Source organism: Fragaria vesca, linkage group LG3 (genome assembly GCF_000184155.1).
Source record: "Fragaria vesca subsp. vesca linkage group LG3, FraVesHawaii_1.0, whole genome shotgun sequence".
Lineage (NCBI taxonomy): Eukaryota > Viridiplantae > Streptophyta > Magnoliopsida > Rosales > Rosaceae > Fragaria > Fragaria vesca.
This window is the reverse complement of record NC_020493.1, coordinates 13,477,794-13,493,832: the sequence shown is the minus strand read 5'-3', so window position 1 is coordinate 13,493,832 and position 16,039 is coordinate 13,477,794. Positions and strand designations below refer to the sequence as shown.

The window sequence follows — 16,039 nt, the reverse complement described above, 5'->3', positions numbered from 1 at the left end:
CCGGCGAGGTGAGGGAGAGCGACTGGGCGAGGGCGACTGAGAGGGAGTGAGAGCGACTGGAGAGCAAGGTTCGGGACTGAGCGTCTGGAGCGACCGAGCGAGAGACTAGAGACATTTCTTCTTATTAGGGTTTCAAAACGACGTCGTTTGCCTCTCTTTTTTTTTTTTTTCGGCTGACCGAGTTGACCGAGTTGGACCGAGTACTCGGCCGATTTTCTGCTGGCCGACTAGAGGCACTGAGTAGGCCAAAATCGCCACGGTGACTACCCGAGTACCGAGTACTCGCCGAGTACTCGGCCGAGTTGACCGAGTTTTAGAACCTTGCATATGTGATACCTTCCAAATCTTTTAGTGATCATTCTATAATTATTTTTACATTTTCTTCTGTTGGGACTCCTAGGAGAAACAAGGAGGTCAGATTGGAATTTCATTGGATGCCAAATGGCATGAACCTCTCTCGGAAACTGATGAGGATATAGATGCAGCACATAGAGCGAATGAGTTCAGTTTGGGATGGTAACTTTTTTATAAATGTTATTTATTCATGTCATTTAGAAGTAGTAACAAAATGTGTATAAACAGAACATATATGACACAGAAAAAGTGAATCAGGTTCCTTGATCCACTATTTTTTGGCGATTATCCTCTCTCAATGAAGAAGCTTGTGGGTAAGCGATTACCTGCAATTTCGAAGGAAGTTTCAAAATTCCTCGTGGGATCAGTGGACTTTATCGGCATAAACCACTACACCACATTATATGCTCGGAATGACAGGACACGAATTCGAAAATTTATATTGCAGGATGCTACATCTGATGCTGCAGTCATTACAACACGTAAGATGCCACAGAACAATGTTTTGCCACCAGGTAGTGTTTGGCTGCTGGAATGAACATAGGAATGGAATGGAAAGATATGCGAATAAGAACAAATAGTGAAAGAATTAAAGTGGCAGTAGTGAAAATTAGATATATTCCAAACAAGAAAGTCAACATTCAATAAGAATGCTTATTCCATTCCAAGGTTCATTCTAGTGAACTAAGCACTACCTAGAAGGCTAAAAGTACCAAGTCATAGAGCCAAAAATAATTCAGAATTTCAATTGATATAACTGTTGTATCTGATTTTGATTGTAGATTACAAAGGAGGAGTGGCTATTGGAGAAAAAGTACGTCTCAACCACTTGATAAAGCCCTGAAATAAACATTGGTTTGATATTTAAGTTCATTCTAGCTCATCAGTTCTTCCTCCTCCAGGCAGCTTCTCGCTGGTTGCGCATAGTCCCATGGGGAATCCGAAAGTTGGCAAGATACATCAAAGATAAGTATGGGAACCCCCCAATGATGATAACAGAAAATGGTGAGTAGGTTCTGATTTCTGGTTTCATCCATCAATGATTCTTGAAATAACAAACACTTCACATTGTGAAATCAGGTATGGATGATCCAAATAAACCTTTCACATCTATGGAAAAGGCTCTAAATGATGAGAAGAGGATACGTTTTCACAGGGACTATCTCTCAAACCTATCAGCTGCCATAAGGTAATAATGCAGAGTTTGAAATCCTATTCTTCCAGATAAAACATTGCAAATGCTTCTTAACAGAAAACTAAATCAATGCAGGGAAGACAAATGTGATGTTCGTGGTTATTTCGTGTGGTCATTACTTGACAACTGGGAATGGAACATGGGCTACACTGTGAGATTTGGCCTCTACTATGTCGATTACAAGAAGAACCTTACGAGGATTCCTAAATCTTCTGTACAGTGGTTTACAAGATTTCTCCAAGTTAACAACAATCAACAGAGAAGCCAGACCTTGCTAAATACTTCTGTACAGATATAGCACATGTAAAATGCAATGATGATTTTCAGATGTAAAGATCACAAAGAAAAGAAAGAAAAAAAAAATCCATTGGAGCTCTAGAAAGTCCAAATCTTCTCATCTCTGTATCCCAATTATCAAACTAAAAATTAGTCAAGTGAAGGAAAAAGAAGGGGGAAAACAAAAGGAGAGTAATGCAGAACTAACACAAGGAAAGTTCATGAAGAAAAAAAATTAGTTCAAAGGGCTCTAGAAAGTCCAGTACATAGCAAAAAATTTGAACCTGACGTGAATCGAACACGCAACCTTCTGATCTGGAGTCAGACGCGCTACCATTGCGCCACAGATCCTAATGATAATATATCTTCTATTTTATTTATATACTTGTAACACATCCTGATCCTGGACCTCAAACCCAAAGCCCCTTTTAAGCCTTTGTCTCTCTCATTATAAAACACAATACCAATTTTTTGTTTCTTTGCTTTTTGATAGCAAGGCTCTGATTTTGAGCCCCATTCGATTCTGCCATTTTGATCCTTGGCCATGAAACGAGGCTACTCGGAATCGTCCTCCACCTCCGTTGGGCCACCTCAATCGAGGTTCAAAGCCAACCCAGAAGGTAATATTTACATACCCTTTCGCTCTTTGGTTCGGATTTATAAGTTTCATGCGGTAAAGTTTTGATCTTTTTGATTTGTTTGAGGGGTTTTAGACCTGGGTCTTGTAGTTTTGTAGTCTTTTACGTATTGGGTTGCTGGGTAAGTGAGTGAAAGGGAGAAAGATGAAAGCTTTGAACGAATTATCTGTTCAAAATAGGTGTAGCACTAGTATGCTGATAAATTCGAGCTGGGACACCTTGCATTGTTGGTAACTTAATTTTCATATTCGTACTACTAGAACAAAGCAAAAGAAAAAGGATATGGTAATAGTCATATGATGAAAAATCTGAATTCGAGGCTTCTTTTTTACTTCCTACAACGCATGCAAGATGGGGGATGCAAGTGTTTTGTTAGGTGTTTTGTCTTGATCAGTGTCTTGCATTGTGCTCTTAGATGATTCAAATTTCTTGGAGGATGAAAGCACAAAGATTTTTGCACGAAAAGTGGCCGATCATTATAGTGCAAGGACAAATCAAACTCTGGAAGAACGAGAAGCTAGCCCAATCATCCATCTAAAAAAGCTTAACAATTGGGTTGGTCTTTTAGTATTCATTATACTTCGGAATGTTTTGAACACAACACGGTAGTTTTGTTGTTGATATGGTTCCTTTTCCTATGGAACAGATTAAGAGCGTCTTAATTCAGCTCTATGCTCGCCGTGGAGATGCTGTTCTTGATCTTGCATGTGGCAAGGTATTGGCAGTCCATTTATCTACTCCTCTCCTTTTGTTTCACTGAACAATTTCTAATATCTTATTTTCGGTAGGGAGGTGATCTCATCAAATGGGACAAGGCCAAAATTGGGTACTACGTTGGCATTGATATTGCTGAAGGATCGGTAAGCGCTGAATTATTGTTTTACGTTAATTAACTCCTTTGGTTGACATTCTTTGATAAGATAGTTACTGCGATGGAATTATTTTCCATTGCCTGAATTTGTTGTTGGAGTCCAGATTTTGATTCTAGAATCACTTTTCATTGCTTTTCCATGAAATTACTGGCTAATGTCTCAGAAGGTGTAAATACAAACTTATAGATTTTTTGTGGTCTAAGTTATAACTATTATGAAGTATCTTGTATTCGGTTATTTGGTTTTTGTCCTTGGTTAATGTTGTAGAGTGCTCATCAGTTTCTTATTTGGTGTGGGTTAGAAGTCTTTTTCTTGGGAAATAAAATTCTACTATTTGATGCTTCGTGTTTGATATTGGATTCTGATCTTTCCTTCCATGGAGTGTACTATTTTCTGAACTTCATTTGGTTGTTATTCTCTTGGGTTTTGTTTTTTTTTTTCTTTTATTTTTGAGAATTAAAAAAACAAAACTCCTGGACAAGCTCATAATATGACGATTCATCAGACTCTTTGTAGCACTAAATGATTTTAATTTTTTCTCAGTACCATCCTTCCCAATTTCTTGTTCCAAGTATATGACATTTCGCTTTTGTGGGTGTATTTCCCAAGGACAAACCAACAAAGTAATGACATATATGTGCTCAAGTCCTTGTCAAGACATGCTGAAGCCTGTTTATTATTATTATTATTATTATTTTTTCAGCCTTCTGTTTTAACATTTGTCATTGATGATCTTATTATCATCTCTTAAACTGTTCACAGATAGAAGATTGTCGTACCCGTTACAATGGTGATGCCGATCATCATCAACGCCGTAAAAAGTTTACATTTCCTGCACGTCTTATCTGTGGAGACTGCTATGAGGTAATTGCTGCTAGCTTAACCATTCTTTATCCCTAGTGAGCTTTCCTGTGTTTTGTTCAGTCAACCTTTCAGCCATTAGCAGCATGTGTGGACATAATTCGTAAGAGTGGTTCGTTACCCATTAAATATTGATGTCATGTTCATGGTTTCAGGTTCGACTGGATAAAGCCCTAGCAGATGATGCACCCTTTGATATTTGCAGTTGCCAGGTAATCCTTCATGGAACAATAGATTACATTTATATTGCAACTAATTAAAATAGGAAGTGAGGATATCCTTTGAAAAAAGAACCATCATAAGCCTAAGCACATTTTATCTTGCAGTTTGCCTTGCATTATTCCTGGTCCACTGAAGCACGTGCACGGAGAGCCCTGGCGAATGTTTCAGCTTTACTCCGCCCAGGCGGAACTTTCATTGGAACAATGCCAGACGCCAATGTGATCATCAAAAAGCTGAGAGAAGGTAATTTTACACCCTAGAGCCTCTGTTTTATATTGATGCTAAAGAAGCAACATTGAATCCAAATAAATAGATATCTTGCTCTTTCATTATGTCGAGTAACTTCTCACATAAGCAGTTTGAGTGGGCAAAGTTCATTAGGATAGGGGTGGAAGGATCCTTAATAGAAATTGTGGAATATGGGATCTTTGTTGGCATGTTAATCCACTTTTTAAAGATTTTATAGTACTTGTGAATGAAACCAGTGGAGTTATATGTAACTTCCCTGATTCTCTCTAGAATGTGTGAAGCCCTTAATCAACCTTACCAACCTATTCTGTCAGTGTTGGGACTTCACTAAATGGTACCCCTCAGTGAGGATCCTTCCTTGCTGAGTACTCAATTTTTGAGCATCCTACAAAATAATTTGTACATTTCCCCCTTTTGGTCATTATTGATTGATGATGCGATTTTGTCTTTGATTGTTCAGCTGAAGGATTGTTCTTTGGAAATAGTGTGTACTGGATACGATTTGATGAAGAATTTTCTGAAAAGGTATCTGAAATCATTTAGTTATCCTCCAGAGACATGATTTTTATTTATTTATATGATTTGAATCTTTTATATTCTAATTTGACGTATAATTTGCCGCTCAGAAATTCAAGTCTTCAAGCCCCTTTGGTATCAAGTACAAGTTTCACCTGGAGGTATCTAACTTGATCCTTTATGTTCTTTTGCTATTAGTGGTTGTTATCTTCAAAATGTTATTCTAAATGTTATATTTGAATTCTTCACTTTGCAGGATGCTGTTGATTGCCCTGAATGGATTGTCCCCTTTCATGTATTCAAATCATTGGTAGAAGAGGTATGACATCTTTTAAATGCTAGAAAATGACCATAAATGAAGATTGAAATTCATTTAGCTATTTTGAGTCGGTTCAGATTTGATGTTGTTGATACTTTACGTGTCGGGCTCTGTTAATCTTCTCATACAACTTTAACATGTATTGCACCTCTTGCAGTATGATATGGAGTTAATTTTTGCGAAGAACTCTCATGAATTCGTGCACGAGTACATGAAAAGGCCAGAGTATGTGGAATTAATGCGGAGGCTTGGTGCATTAGGTGATGGTAACCAAGATCAGAGTATGTTCTATACTCAATACTTGTTTGGCCCTAAACATCTATCACTAACATGAAGTCTCCGGTTGGTTTCGTTTTTAATACATTTTTCATTCCTGCTTTGTGATATCCAGGTACACTATCACAAGACGAATGGGAAGTAGCCTATTTGTACATGTCATTTGTCTTAAGGAAGGTGGGTGCATATTGGCGCTAAATAACCAATACGTGTAAATTTGTGTTGCTGTCACCATTCTTACATGGATGTAAATGTTGTTTTCAGCGGGGCCAACCTGATCGCACTCAAGCAAATAGTAGAAGAGATAAAGGCAAGATGCATATATCAAAAGAGGACATATTGAACATTGAACATTAGTATATCGCACGCTGAACATGTTTCAAAGTTCCATTTTCATAGCACAAAAGAAAGAAGCTTTTGCAGTACACAGAAACCCTACTTGTCCAAATGGGTGAGGGAAGAGCTAACTGCCAGACTGTTCCGCTACTTGCTCTGAGAAAGTCTGTAGATGTACAACAATCTGGGATTGTGATCTACAACACTGAGCTCATGTTTTCCCTCCGTAACAGTTCCAGTTCCAGTACATTTGCTAATTGGAATGATATCTGCCTGGTTGTTGGTCGATGATTGATTCAACACTGGAAAAATTGGTTCAAATTTAAGGGTATTTGATAACTAAAGTTTTTAACAGTTAGTAATTGTTAGTGTTGAAAAATGGTGCACACATGGAAATTTCTTCTTCTGGCATCCAGGAAGGCAACAACCAAACTCTCTACTGGTGTACAAAATGAAGTTGACATTTCTACCAACATATCAACTACGCCCAAATTTGACATTCGCATGTGCACCTTCAACTTTTCGAGGTGGCGAACGTGTACACCCAATTCTAAAATAAAAAAGTAAAAATAAAAAACATCCATGTACACAATCAATAAGGATCAAACGGACAGTTGCTGTTGAAACACAATACAAATAAAGCAGCATCAATACAAATAAAGCAGCATCAATGTATTTGGCAAATTAAGATTTGCCCAAGTTACGTTTGAGAAATAAGCTGTACAAACATGTCATACATAATCACATGCAAAATCCTCTAAAAGTACTGCCAAAGGATATTAAGAAGGAAAACTCGATCTTATTTATTAAACATTCATGCAGCGAGAAGCATTTCCGGATTGCTTTTTCAGATGATTCATGTGCAGAGCGATGAAGCTTTAGGCACGCTTCAGCAAAACCACCATTACAACCATAATTGCCAGTCCCATGAACCCAGATGCTATAACAGTTCTGGGAGAGCCATTGTCGCCATTGTCATCTGCAGGGGGTTCGAAAATGTTCTGAATGTATGTCGACAAATTGCTGACAATGGTATTGACGGTAAGCTTGACTTTATCCACAAAACCATTGAACAGATGTTCCAAGTCAAAAGATTGGCTTGAATCAAATTCCTCCTTGACCTCCTTTGAAGATACAGGATTGAAAACCTCAGAATCTGAAGCGGAGTCATAAGGATCCTGGTTTAAGTTTTTTTGAGACTCCATGAATTGTTTGACAGCAGAGTTTTCAATCATAGCATTCCAGACATTCGGGTCACTTGCAATTGAAGCAACAACATTCTGGGAATAAAACCAAGAAATTAATTATTCCCATATTATTGTGTAGTAGTCATCACGTTATTATGGTATCTACAGCTGAAACACAAAATACACTTCGATTGTCCAAATAAGACCAACTTTGCAAGAGATATATCTAAGAGGTGGAGTTCAGTCAATACCTGAGCCTCAGGACTTCGACTCAGCAGTTCAAATGCCTTATAAGCATGTTGTGGCACTGAAGTCCTAGTTACAAGAACAGATTCTGTTTCGGCTCCAGGGTTTGAAAACAGAGACTGCCCAGACACCTTGTCAGCAGCAGTCGGGTCTTCCAGCTCAGTAATTTTGGGTGAAGATAAGTATGCCCTGAAAGTTCACCACTGATAGAGTTAGCTTAAAAAACGTAAACCATATACCAAAAAAAAACTACAAATTAAATCGACCTGGTATTGACAGCAAAATCTTTAAAGAATAAAAATTTGGTGCCTTGGTACATGTTAGAACAACCCCATGATTTCCCCAATTTCACAGCCAAAAAAAACCTAGCTACACTGAGATTTCCAGAGCCAAACAAAAAAACACACACAGCACACTCAAATTCTACTTTACTCAGAAAATGTTCAAACTTCAAAGTCTGAAACTTTTCTAATAACTAGAATTTGTTAACCCAATTGCAAACCTGTTGAACAATAAAACTAGATATAACCTGTAATCATTTCCCTATCGAAATGAAAACTCTCGAAAACAGATATCAAAGAAACCTGTGATGATTTCTGATCAATCAAATGATGAATGTCACTATTTTTTGTATCAAATTAAGCAATAAAACACCACCGAATTTAGCAAGAAGAAAGAACACAAAACGCAATTCTAAACAGAAAAATTGAAAAAAGGCTCTAAGCAATTATACTTATCGAGAGCATCTTTCAACTCAGCGGTGGCCTCTTTGGCCTCCTTGAAGCTCGGCGCGGCGCCGAACACAACCCTCGGCATCGGCTCGCCTGCTGACATCACCAACTCATCTTCGCCGCCGACGACTTGCCAGTCCACAAAATCATCCACCGTCGCCTCCACCCGCTGCTTCTCGATCACCCCGGCGTCACTCCCCTTCAAGCTCTGCGCCGATACCCCCGCCGCGACGGGGATCGAGGCCGTCCGCATCGACTTCCCGGACGACGGCACCGCCGGCGATCCCCGGATCCCGCCCTGCATGACGCTGCCGATCCCGGCCACCTTCGCCGCCGTCCTCATCACGCCGCCTCCCATTAAAACCCTAGAAGAGACTCTCTGAGATAATCGCTAATTAATCGCCGAAGGTTTTTGAGGGAGAGCAAATGAAAAGGGGTTGGGGTAATTATATGTGGCCTGAAAAGAGAAGAAGAAGCGTCATCGGAATTGGATTTGCTTTTAACGCGGGGGCCGTGTCATCTTTGGTGATTATCCTCGTGCCCGCCACGTGGGGGATAATATCCTATTTGAAAATTTTTTGAACTTGTTTTTATTATTTTCGGCACTTACTTTATTTTACCATTTCATTTGGGTTTGTCTAATCCATAATTTTTAAGTTTATTTAATGATTATATTATACCGAGTCCTGGCCAGAGGAGACTGATAAGTGATACCTTACTGGGTAAGGAAAGATCCCAGCACAATTCTAATGGTGATTTCGTTCTTCATTTTGAGAGGAAAAGTACACCATCAGATCTCTAGGCCTCAAACCAAAATGTATGAAATCTCTGTCTCTATGTTACAAAATTGTGTGGGTTACATGCGTTTTAGGTTATTACATAAAGTCATTTAGATATTAGCTTTGTTAGTATGAAAAAATCCATCGTCTAAAACATTCATTTCACTGTTAATTTAGAAATTATCATTTAGTATTTAGTATTAGAAAATTCTAGTATATCATCTTATATACCATGTCTATCAAAATATGTGGTTATTATTGATTAAAAAAATAACTAAATAACCATGTAATGACTATTTATCACCTCAAAAACTCTCATATATCATACAATCAGACACATTTACAATAGATATATTATACCAATAAAATAATAAACAAACATTTTATTATAAAGTCCTTATTAAAAACTAATAATGACCGGAAAAATGCATAAATAATCATACTCATGGCGGGATCGTCATGATATTTCTTGATGATAAGACCAAAAGGCCTGTATCTTTCTATGATAAAGCCGAAGCTCTAACTAGTTGACTGCTTGAATGGGTGTGTCACTCCAGTCTTCAGTGTGTGTCCCATAACTCCCATTCCATGAAGAAAGTGAGTCCGGGCTCTCTTACAATCTCGAGCCCACATTTCATTGGCCCACATTCGGGGTTCAACATCATACTATCACAGTATCACACTGGTATATGAAGACGAGTTACGAGTCAGAGTGAAAGACAAAAGAACAAAAAAGTATAAAACATGACAAAGTAACAAAACAAAGAGGTGCAGTATATGATGGTGTATCCAGTTTGTACACGAGGGCAGGGTTTTTTCTTGATCATCATCGACTATAAACTAATCAAACACGATTAATCCTTCCATCAAGATCAATAAAATTAGTGGCAAAAGATCACTTATATGATAATGCAGGCACCCACAGAATTAACAATACAAACCTTCGATCATGTTATGTTAAACTAAGTTTGGTGTAATTTGTAAAGCCAGTGCTTGGAAGCGGGAAACGTAGCTAGTACAAAGCTCAATAACATGAGCCAATCCTATTGATGACTGACCAACAATGTAATCAAGAATCACGCATCATAAGTTAACAACGATTAGACATTTTGTTCGAATATTCATCATCGAATAGGTTTAGGGAGGAGTTCTGGTCATCTCATCCGTGACATCAACTTATAAACTCGAGCACTTCACCTGAAATTTCTCCCTTCAATTGGGATACACCGATCCTTTGTTTCCCATAGCCACAGGGAATGACTATGGAAACAACTTCGTCAATCGTCATCCTCATATGTATATAGACAATAAGCTTTATATCATTTAACCTAATAACCCTCTAAGACTTTGAACCTGGCCGGCACGCATATATAAATATAGATTTGGGATGTAGACTTTGCGTTTAATTCATAGTGGCTTTACTTCTAAACTAATAGTCAGCGTAGAGATAATTTCTTTAAACAGAAAGACCCCATCCAAAGTCGATTATGAGCTAAAATTGAAATTATTAATAAAGAAAAGTTAAGTATTTAAATGAAATTTGAAAATATCTATACCTACTCTCTGGAATACTTGCCTTGCCAATTCATACTTAAATAGTAGAGAATAATTAAAAGAAGTTTGATCCCTTGCTTTGCTTAAACATAAGACAGAGATTAAGGAACAGGTGAGAATCAAAGGCAAAAACAAAGATTAGAAGATTAGAAACCGCTAATATGTTGAGCACATACAACATCAGATTCCTCACATCTTTGCTAACTCCTCCTATTCCTCTTTAAAGGCTCTCCTAATTACTCTAATCAAGCTAGCCTCCATCTAATTACATACTTATATCATTAATTAATAAGAAGACTAATCAATTTTAAACTGCTCAATTATAGAAAAACACACATTTGTAACAGATAGGAATCATCTCCCTAGCTATCTCAGAGCTTCAAACCCTTTTCCCTGCTTCTTCACATGATTCTTCACTACTGCACCTGCAATAGTCACATGAATTAGGCTCAAGAACCAAACCCACACCCCATTTTACATGCAAGCTTTGTGGACCAAGAAAGAAGATGCACAACACAGTGGAAATGTCGCTATTCTCACACTGATTTTGGCTACCTAGCTAGTTTTTCATGCAGAAATTAGTATAGTATAATTAAACAGCTGTTATTTATATTGCCAATTTGTCTCCATGTACCCACAATATAGATTCCACCATTTTTAAACACTCACAAAACAAGTTTATAGCCTAATGAGGTACTCATATACATACTATTCATGCATATACATTAGCTAAGTCCATAATCTTAATGTAGAATTGTAGATTGTAGCATGCCAGAGTGCAAACAAGTAGTTAATAACAGAGGTAGCCGGCAAGCAAGCAAAGCTCCTCTGTGTTTTTGGTTTATTTGTTGTGTTTTATGTATTTTTTTTAAATTCATTCATTGTTTTATTGGAAAATTATGACTTATCATGTGAGAGCACAGGTAAAATGGCCAAATATACTTTATAATAATTTCTGTTATGAAAAAAAAAAAAAATTAGAAGCAGCAGCCTATGAGTTGAATAGTTTTTCTGAAGCTATCATCAGAGACATGGCAGACATTAAAGTCCAAAGAAACTGTTGAGGTCACACAAAAGTATAACAGAAACCCACATGACCATCCATACGAACCGCAACATATGTTACAAAAACAAAACCCTCAGAAAGAAAAATGAAAAACAATGAAAACTAAACAGCTAGGCAAATGATGATCATCTGATAGTCATGATGGAATTACCTGAGGGTTTACAGGAAGGAGGATCTTCAAAGAGCGACAGAGAAAGCTGTTTATGAGCTACTCCAATGTCGAAGAGTATGAGACCGGATCCCGGATCATCAACGATGATGTCCTTCACCGGCAGCCACAGAAAGAGCTCTTCCTGAGTCAAACCCTCAACTCCGATGAGACTTCCGTAGCTGAGGTTGGCCCTCACGACGCTGTCGAAGAAAACCCGGTTCTCAAATTTGGTGAGGCACGGAGCGTCGAGGAAGACTTGGAGGAGGCCGTCGTCGGAGAGTGAGTAGGACTTGACTTCCTTAGGGAGGAGACCAGCTGGCAGGCCCTGCGAGCGGAGGAGGTCATGGATGGAGGAAGAGGAGGAGAGAGAGAGGGGTAGAGAGAGTAGAACGGTAAGGAGAAGAGTCCATGGGAGGAGTAGTGTGAAGAAGGACATGGCTTGTGGGCGTTGGAAAGTTAAGCGAGGAGGAGGATGATGATGGTGGCGATGATTTTTCTCTCTTTTTTTTAAAGGGAGAGTCGGAAAGTTAGGAGACTGTTTCATAAAAGAAAAATGGGAACTGAAATTACCTGATTGCCCTAGGTTGGTGACTAGGTGGAAGGGCAAAGAGAGGTTTAATTAGTTTGTACTGTAGCACCTAATGCACCATAACCAGATCTGGGGATTGTTTATTGCTAATCATTCGGTGTTTTAATTTGCTTGCTGTTGCTGCATGACTCGTATTGTTTCTTGACATCATCAATTTTTTTGTTACCAAATCCTACAATAGTTTAAACATCTAGGACAATATTCTACCTCAAGAATAGCTGTATCCAAAAAGCATGATGTGTAATGTGTAAGAATAAAGAGCTATATAAATATCAGCATCTATCCGACCTTACGAAAACTGCAACTAGGGTTCTTTCCTTGTCATCCCCCGAATGCACTCATTAGATTATTTAGATATTTTTGGAGAAAATTCTCCCATTGTTTGTATAACGATAGTTTGATCGTCACAGTACACAAGTATGAAGCCCGAAAATTATTGTGGGAGGACACCTGTTTGGCACATAATTTGGCTTTGTTGGTTGTCAATATCGATTGGTTAGTCGGTTTTTGCCTAAAAGATTTTCAGGAACAATACACCAACTTAAGATGACTATGCATTTATGTACCCAAGTTACAAATTATTGATTTTGGTACACCAAATATGAAGCCCGGCCCAACAATCACACTCCGTTAAAAGGCTCGTTAGCCATTATGCATTTATCAGGGGTAAAATTGATATTTTACCATAAATCCCTAGCGTTGGGTTTCGTTTGTCAAAGCCGGGAGTTACAATGGAGGATCTCATGCGTGTGTTAGCTTTTCTGCAATCGGTCATTCTGAAACCGGCAACCATTCTCTAGGCGTTGGCTGATTATCCCATGGTAACCGGAAAGAAGCGTGATGCATCTGCTGATGCCACAGTCTACAGTAAGCGAGCTGAGGACGCTGGTCTAGGGGCCTGTGTTGGAGCTGTCACTGCCTAACATGGCTGGGACTCTTCTAGTGACTCCGCCGAAGAAGAGTAATGTTGGGTCCTCTGGGAGCCAAGAACAAGCCTAAAGAGGAGTTTGTGCATCCTTAGAAACTGACTATCACTACCAATGCAAAGAAGGATCGTCAGAGATCGTTTGTGTCGGTACAACATTTATTATATATAACTGGGTTTGGACCTTTTAGAATCCGGTCAATTGGTTTCTGCAATGGTGGAGGCTGAAAAACACGGAGACTCCTCTATGTAGGATGGTTCCAGGCTCTGTGTAGGATGTTCCCAAATTTTTCTATCATTTTCATTTCTGCATTAGCTATCGTTGAACACATGGTAGTTTATGTCAGGATCCGCCCTGAGTTTCACCCTGAAACCCGGGATAAGTCTTGCGGGGTACACCTCTAAAGAAAATTTACCAAAATTTCAGTATAATCTACCTTGAAAATGAACAACCATTTCCTGAAAAATCAAACTTACACTTCTATAACCAAATTAAACCAACCCCAACACCTGGAGCCTTCCTGCTCCCCAAATTCATCACATCTCCCAAATTATCAAATACTAAACATTAGGAATTCCACAACCAAAAACAAAGACAACATTAAATCACTAGCTAACTATCAGAGCATATCTAATAAGGAAAGATTAATAAAGAATAAAGATTAAGCGGAAGCAACCTTTGACTGTGCCTCAACTCCATGTACGCTCAACCTCATTTAAACCTAGCATGCACACTGGGCATTTAAAACCAAAAGGCCCAGGGGAAAGTAATTTAAAAACGTTGGAGTGAGTGGACAAAAATAATTAAGTAATTTAACAAAACACATTTCAACTTTAAAAACTTAGCTGCACACAATTTTGATAAATCATACTACTTAAATCCAGAAATCATAAGAATGGACAAACCAGCCCCGCTGGTTAATCAATTACATAACTGAGAAAAATTAAATATGGGGAAGAGTTATCACCATGTAAAAAGAACCTCCCAAGCTATAATAGCGTCCCATGCTAAGCGCTCTACTCACCTATAATGGGTAGCCGCTAATAATGGCTAGCTAACAAATAAATATAAATACCGATCGGTTGCCTCCCAGGTTATAATAGAGTCCCACGTTGAGCGCTCTACTCGCCTATGGTGAGTAGCCGCTAATAATAGTTAGCTAGCAGTAATCAATATAAACTTATATTATGGTGACTAAAACATACGAAAACACTTAAATTCATTAATCTTCTCCAAGATCATAAGAATGGTACAGTTCCCAACCGTACTTGAAAATCATCATAAGAAATTATAATAACTCAATGACGTGTCTCACATGTCAAAATATTCTCCAAACCATAATATAAGCTAGATTTAATTAACAAATAAAAATCATGATTAATATCTCAATCCAAAATACTCGCTAAAACATTCTCGAGATCAAGATCGATATTCCACCAATAATTTCGAAAATTATAAATAGCAAACTACCGAAAATCCCATTTTCGGAAATCTTTTATATATCTCAAAGTCTACCATTAAAACCATTTTAATGAAATCCGAAATTTATAAAAATATCCAAACTCAAATATCAAATTAATAATCTGAGCTCAAATCCATAAATCTTGACCAACAATTAAATCCATGCATCAAACTCAAATAATTTCTAAGATCATTTCATAAGCCGAAGTTATAATATAAGATCGGAAAATAAACTAATAAATTATAAAATCTTGCATGCTTATTTAATTAAAACCAAAATGTCCACTCACAGATTTAGGCATAAGCTCGACGATATCCGAATCGCCACTCAAGCGAGGTTCCCTTCGTATCTTGACACAATAAATATATTTAGAACCATTTTTTGATTTAGGAAATTAAATGCTTTCACTTATGCACTGAAACCCTTCCAATTAACCCACTAATAAGCTACTTAGATTTTTCACCAAACTTCATCTACAACCTCACTTCATCGATTCTAGCACTTTAGGACCATAACCAAGAAAATCCAATGGTCCGATTTATTCTATCAACTGCCAATTTCTCCAATCTCTGGAAAATTCCAAACCTAACCAAAACTCCTCCAAAAATTCCAAACTTCATACCATTAGACTCCCCTTAATATAACATATTTAAAACCCTGAAAAGCCCCTTACAGCGGCGGCGCCGCCGTCTGCTCCGCCGGTAGCCGACTCCGGCGGCCCCCAATGGCTACCAAATTTTAACAGCATCTTCCTCTCAACATCCCAAACAACTTTCATAACTATCACTAAGTCCAATTTCAAGCTTAAACATGTCAATCGAACAAAAACACAATAAAGAACCCTAGAAATTCAAACCTTCGATTCTCCTTACCTAGCTCGAGTTAGGATGTATCCTTTTAGGGTTTTGCTGCTGAGAGGGAGAGCTTCAAGTTGAGACCAACAGTTCCGGCTATGGTGGCCCGAAAAGAGAATTTCCCGAAAAGAGAATTTCCGGCAAAACACCTCCACGCACAGCCGCTCCTTCTCAGCGTGATTCCTCCCTCACGGTGGCGCACACGACCAGCCACCTACCTAGACTTGAAGAGGATGTTCCAAGCTTCGATTTGATACCAAGCATGCCGCCTATCTTGGCCGGACGGCGATGGACGGAAGCGACAAATCCGGAGGGTCAAAACGGGCGAGAGAGAGAGAGAGAGAGAGAGAGAGAGAGAGAGAGAGAGAGAGAGAGAGAGA

The 16,039-nt window shown here is 38.5% G+C and overlaps 4 protein-coding genes and 1 non-coding gene across 6 annotated transcripts in view; 2 read left to right on the top strand and 3 right to left on the bottom strand.

Annotated features, from left to right (window-relative positions):
• Positions 1 to 1,931, top strand: part of LOC101315216 (putative beta-glucosidase 41-like) — an 8,390-nt gene extending 6,459 nt beyond the window's left edge. Inside the window, exons 8-13 of one of the 2 annotated variants that reach the window (XM_004294274.1) lie at positions 401 to 516; positions 613 to 836; positions 1,137 to 1,168; positions 1,257 to 1,359; positions 1,435 to 1,543; positions 1,625 to 1,931. In XM_004294274.1, the coding sequence (XP_004294322.1) occupies positions 401 to 516; positions 613 to 836; positions 1,137 to 1,168; positions 1,257 to 1,359; positions 1,435 to 1,543; positions 1,625 to 1,847 (807 nt within the window). In that variant the 3' untranslated portion in view covers positions 1,848 to 1,931. Of the gene's footprint in view, positions 1 to 400; positions 517 to 612; positions 870 to 1,136; positions 1,169 to 1,256; positions 1,360 to 1,434; positions 1,544 to 1,624 lie in introns of both variants that reach the window. The other variant, XM_004294273.1, reaches the window with a different exon arrangement.
• A 173-nt stretch (positions 1,932 to 2,104) lies between these two features.
• On the bottom strand, positions 2,105 to 2,176 carry TRNAW-CCA. The gene has a single exon. It is a non-coding gene; the product is annotated as a tRNA-Trp (tRNA).
• Positions 2,177 to 2,282: 106 nt separating this feature from the next.
• Positions 2,283 to 6,666, top strand: LOC101314926 (mRNA cap guanine-N7 methyltransferase 1-like). Its single transcript, XM_004294272.1, has 13 exons — positions 2,283 to 2,445; positions 2,879 to 3,018; positions 3,110 to 3,178; positions 3,252 to 3,323; positions 4,098 to 4,199; positions 4,352 to 4,408; positions 4,523 to 4,661; positions 5,128 to 5,192; positions 5,294 to 5,344; positions 5,440 to 5,502; positions 5,660 to 5,783; positions 5,894 to 5,955; positions 6,043 to 6,666. Exons 1-13 carry the CDS (start codon positions 2,370 to 2,372, stop codon positions 6,133 to 6,135), a joined length of 1,113 nt encoding a protein of 370 aa, XP_004294320.1. The 5' UTR covers positions 2,283 to 2,369; the 3' UTR covers positions 6,136 to 6,666.
• Positions 6,667 to 6,711: 45 nt separating this feature from the next.
• Positions 6,712 to 8,729, bottom strand: LOC101314638. Its single transcript, XM_004294271.1, has 3 exons — positions 8,281 to 8,729; positions 7,553 to 7,736; positions 6,712 to 7,394 (listed from the first exon to the last, which is right to left on the bottom strand). Exons 1-3 carry the CDS (start codon positions 8,634 to 8,636, stop codon positions 6,993 to 6,995), a joined length of 942 nt encoding a protein of 313 aa, XP_004294319.1. The 5' UTR covers positions 8,637 to 8,729; the 3' UTR covers positions 6,712 to 6,992.
• A 2,002-nt stretch (positions 8,730 to 10,731) lies between these two features.
• LOC101314354 lies at positions 10,732 to 12,305 on the bottom strand. Its single transcript, XM_004294270.1, has 2 exons — positions 11,829 to 12,305; positions 10,732 to 11,036 (listed from the first exon to the last, which is right to left on the bottom strand). The coding sequence occupies exons 1-2, from the start codon at positions 12,262 to 12,264 to the stop codon at positions 10,978 to 10,980; spliced, it is 495 nt and encodes a 164-aa protein (XP_004294318.1). The 5' UTR covers positions 12,265 to 12,305; the 3' UTR covers positions 10,732 to 10,977.
• Positions 12,306 to 16,039: the final 3,734 nt, after the last annotated feature.

What these genes read in the sequence shown, in the direction of transcription:
- LOC101314638 (XM_004294271.1), bottom strand. Translation starts at nt 8,636, where the DNA reads ATGGGAGGCGGCGTGATGAGGACGGCGGCGAAGGTGGCCGGGATCGGC. An exon ending in TTGAAAGATGCTCTCGATAA is followed by an intron (nt 7,737 to 8,280) that starts GTATAATTGCTT and finishes GTGAACTTTCAG; the next exon opens with GGCATACTTATCTTCACCCA. An exon ending in GTCGAAGTCCTGAGGCTCAG is followed by an intron (nt 7,395 to 7,552) that starts GTATTGACTGAA and finishes TTTTATTCCCAG; the next exon opens with AATGTTGTTGCTTCAATTGC.
- LOC101314926 (XM_004294272.1), top strand. Translation starts at nt 2,370, where the DNA reads ATGAAACGAGGCTACTCGGAATCGTCCTCCACCTCCGTTGGGCCACCT. An exon ending in TTGATATTGCTGAAGGATCG is followed by an intron (nt 3,324 to 4,097) that starts GTAAGCGCTGAA and finishes AACTGTTCACAG; the next exon opens with ATAGAAGATTGTCGTACCCG. An exon ending in TGTCATTTGTCTTAAGGAAG is followed by an intron (nt 5,956 to 6,042) that starts GTGGGTGCATAT and finishes TGTTGTTTTCAG; the next exon opens with CGGGGCCAACCTGATCGCAC.
- LOC101314354 (XM_004294270.1), bottom strand. Translation starts at nt 12,264, where the DNA reads ATGTCCTTCTTCACACTACTCCTCCCATGGACTCTTCTCCTTACCGTT. An exon ending in TCCTTCCTGTAAACCCTCAG is followed by an intron (nt 11,037 to 11,828) that starts GTAATTCCATCA and finishes TGACTATTGCAG; the next exon opens with GTGCAGTAGTGAAGAATCAT.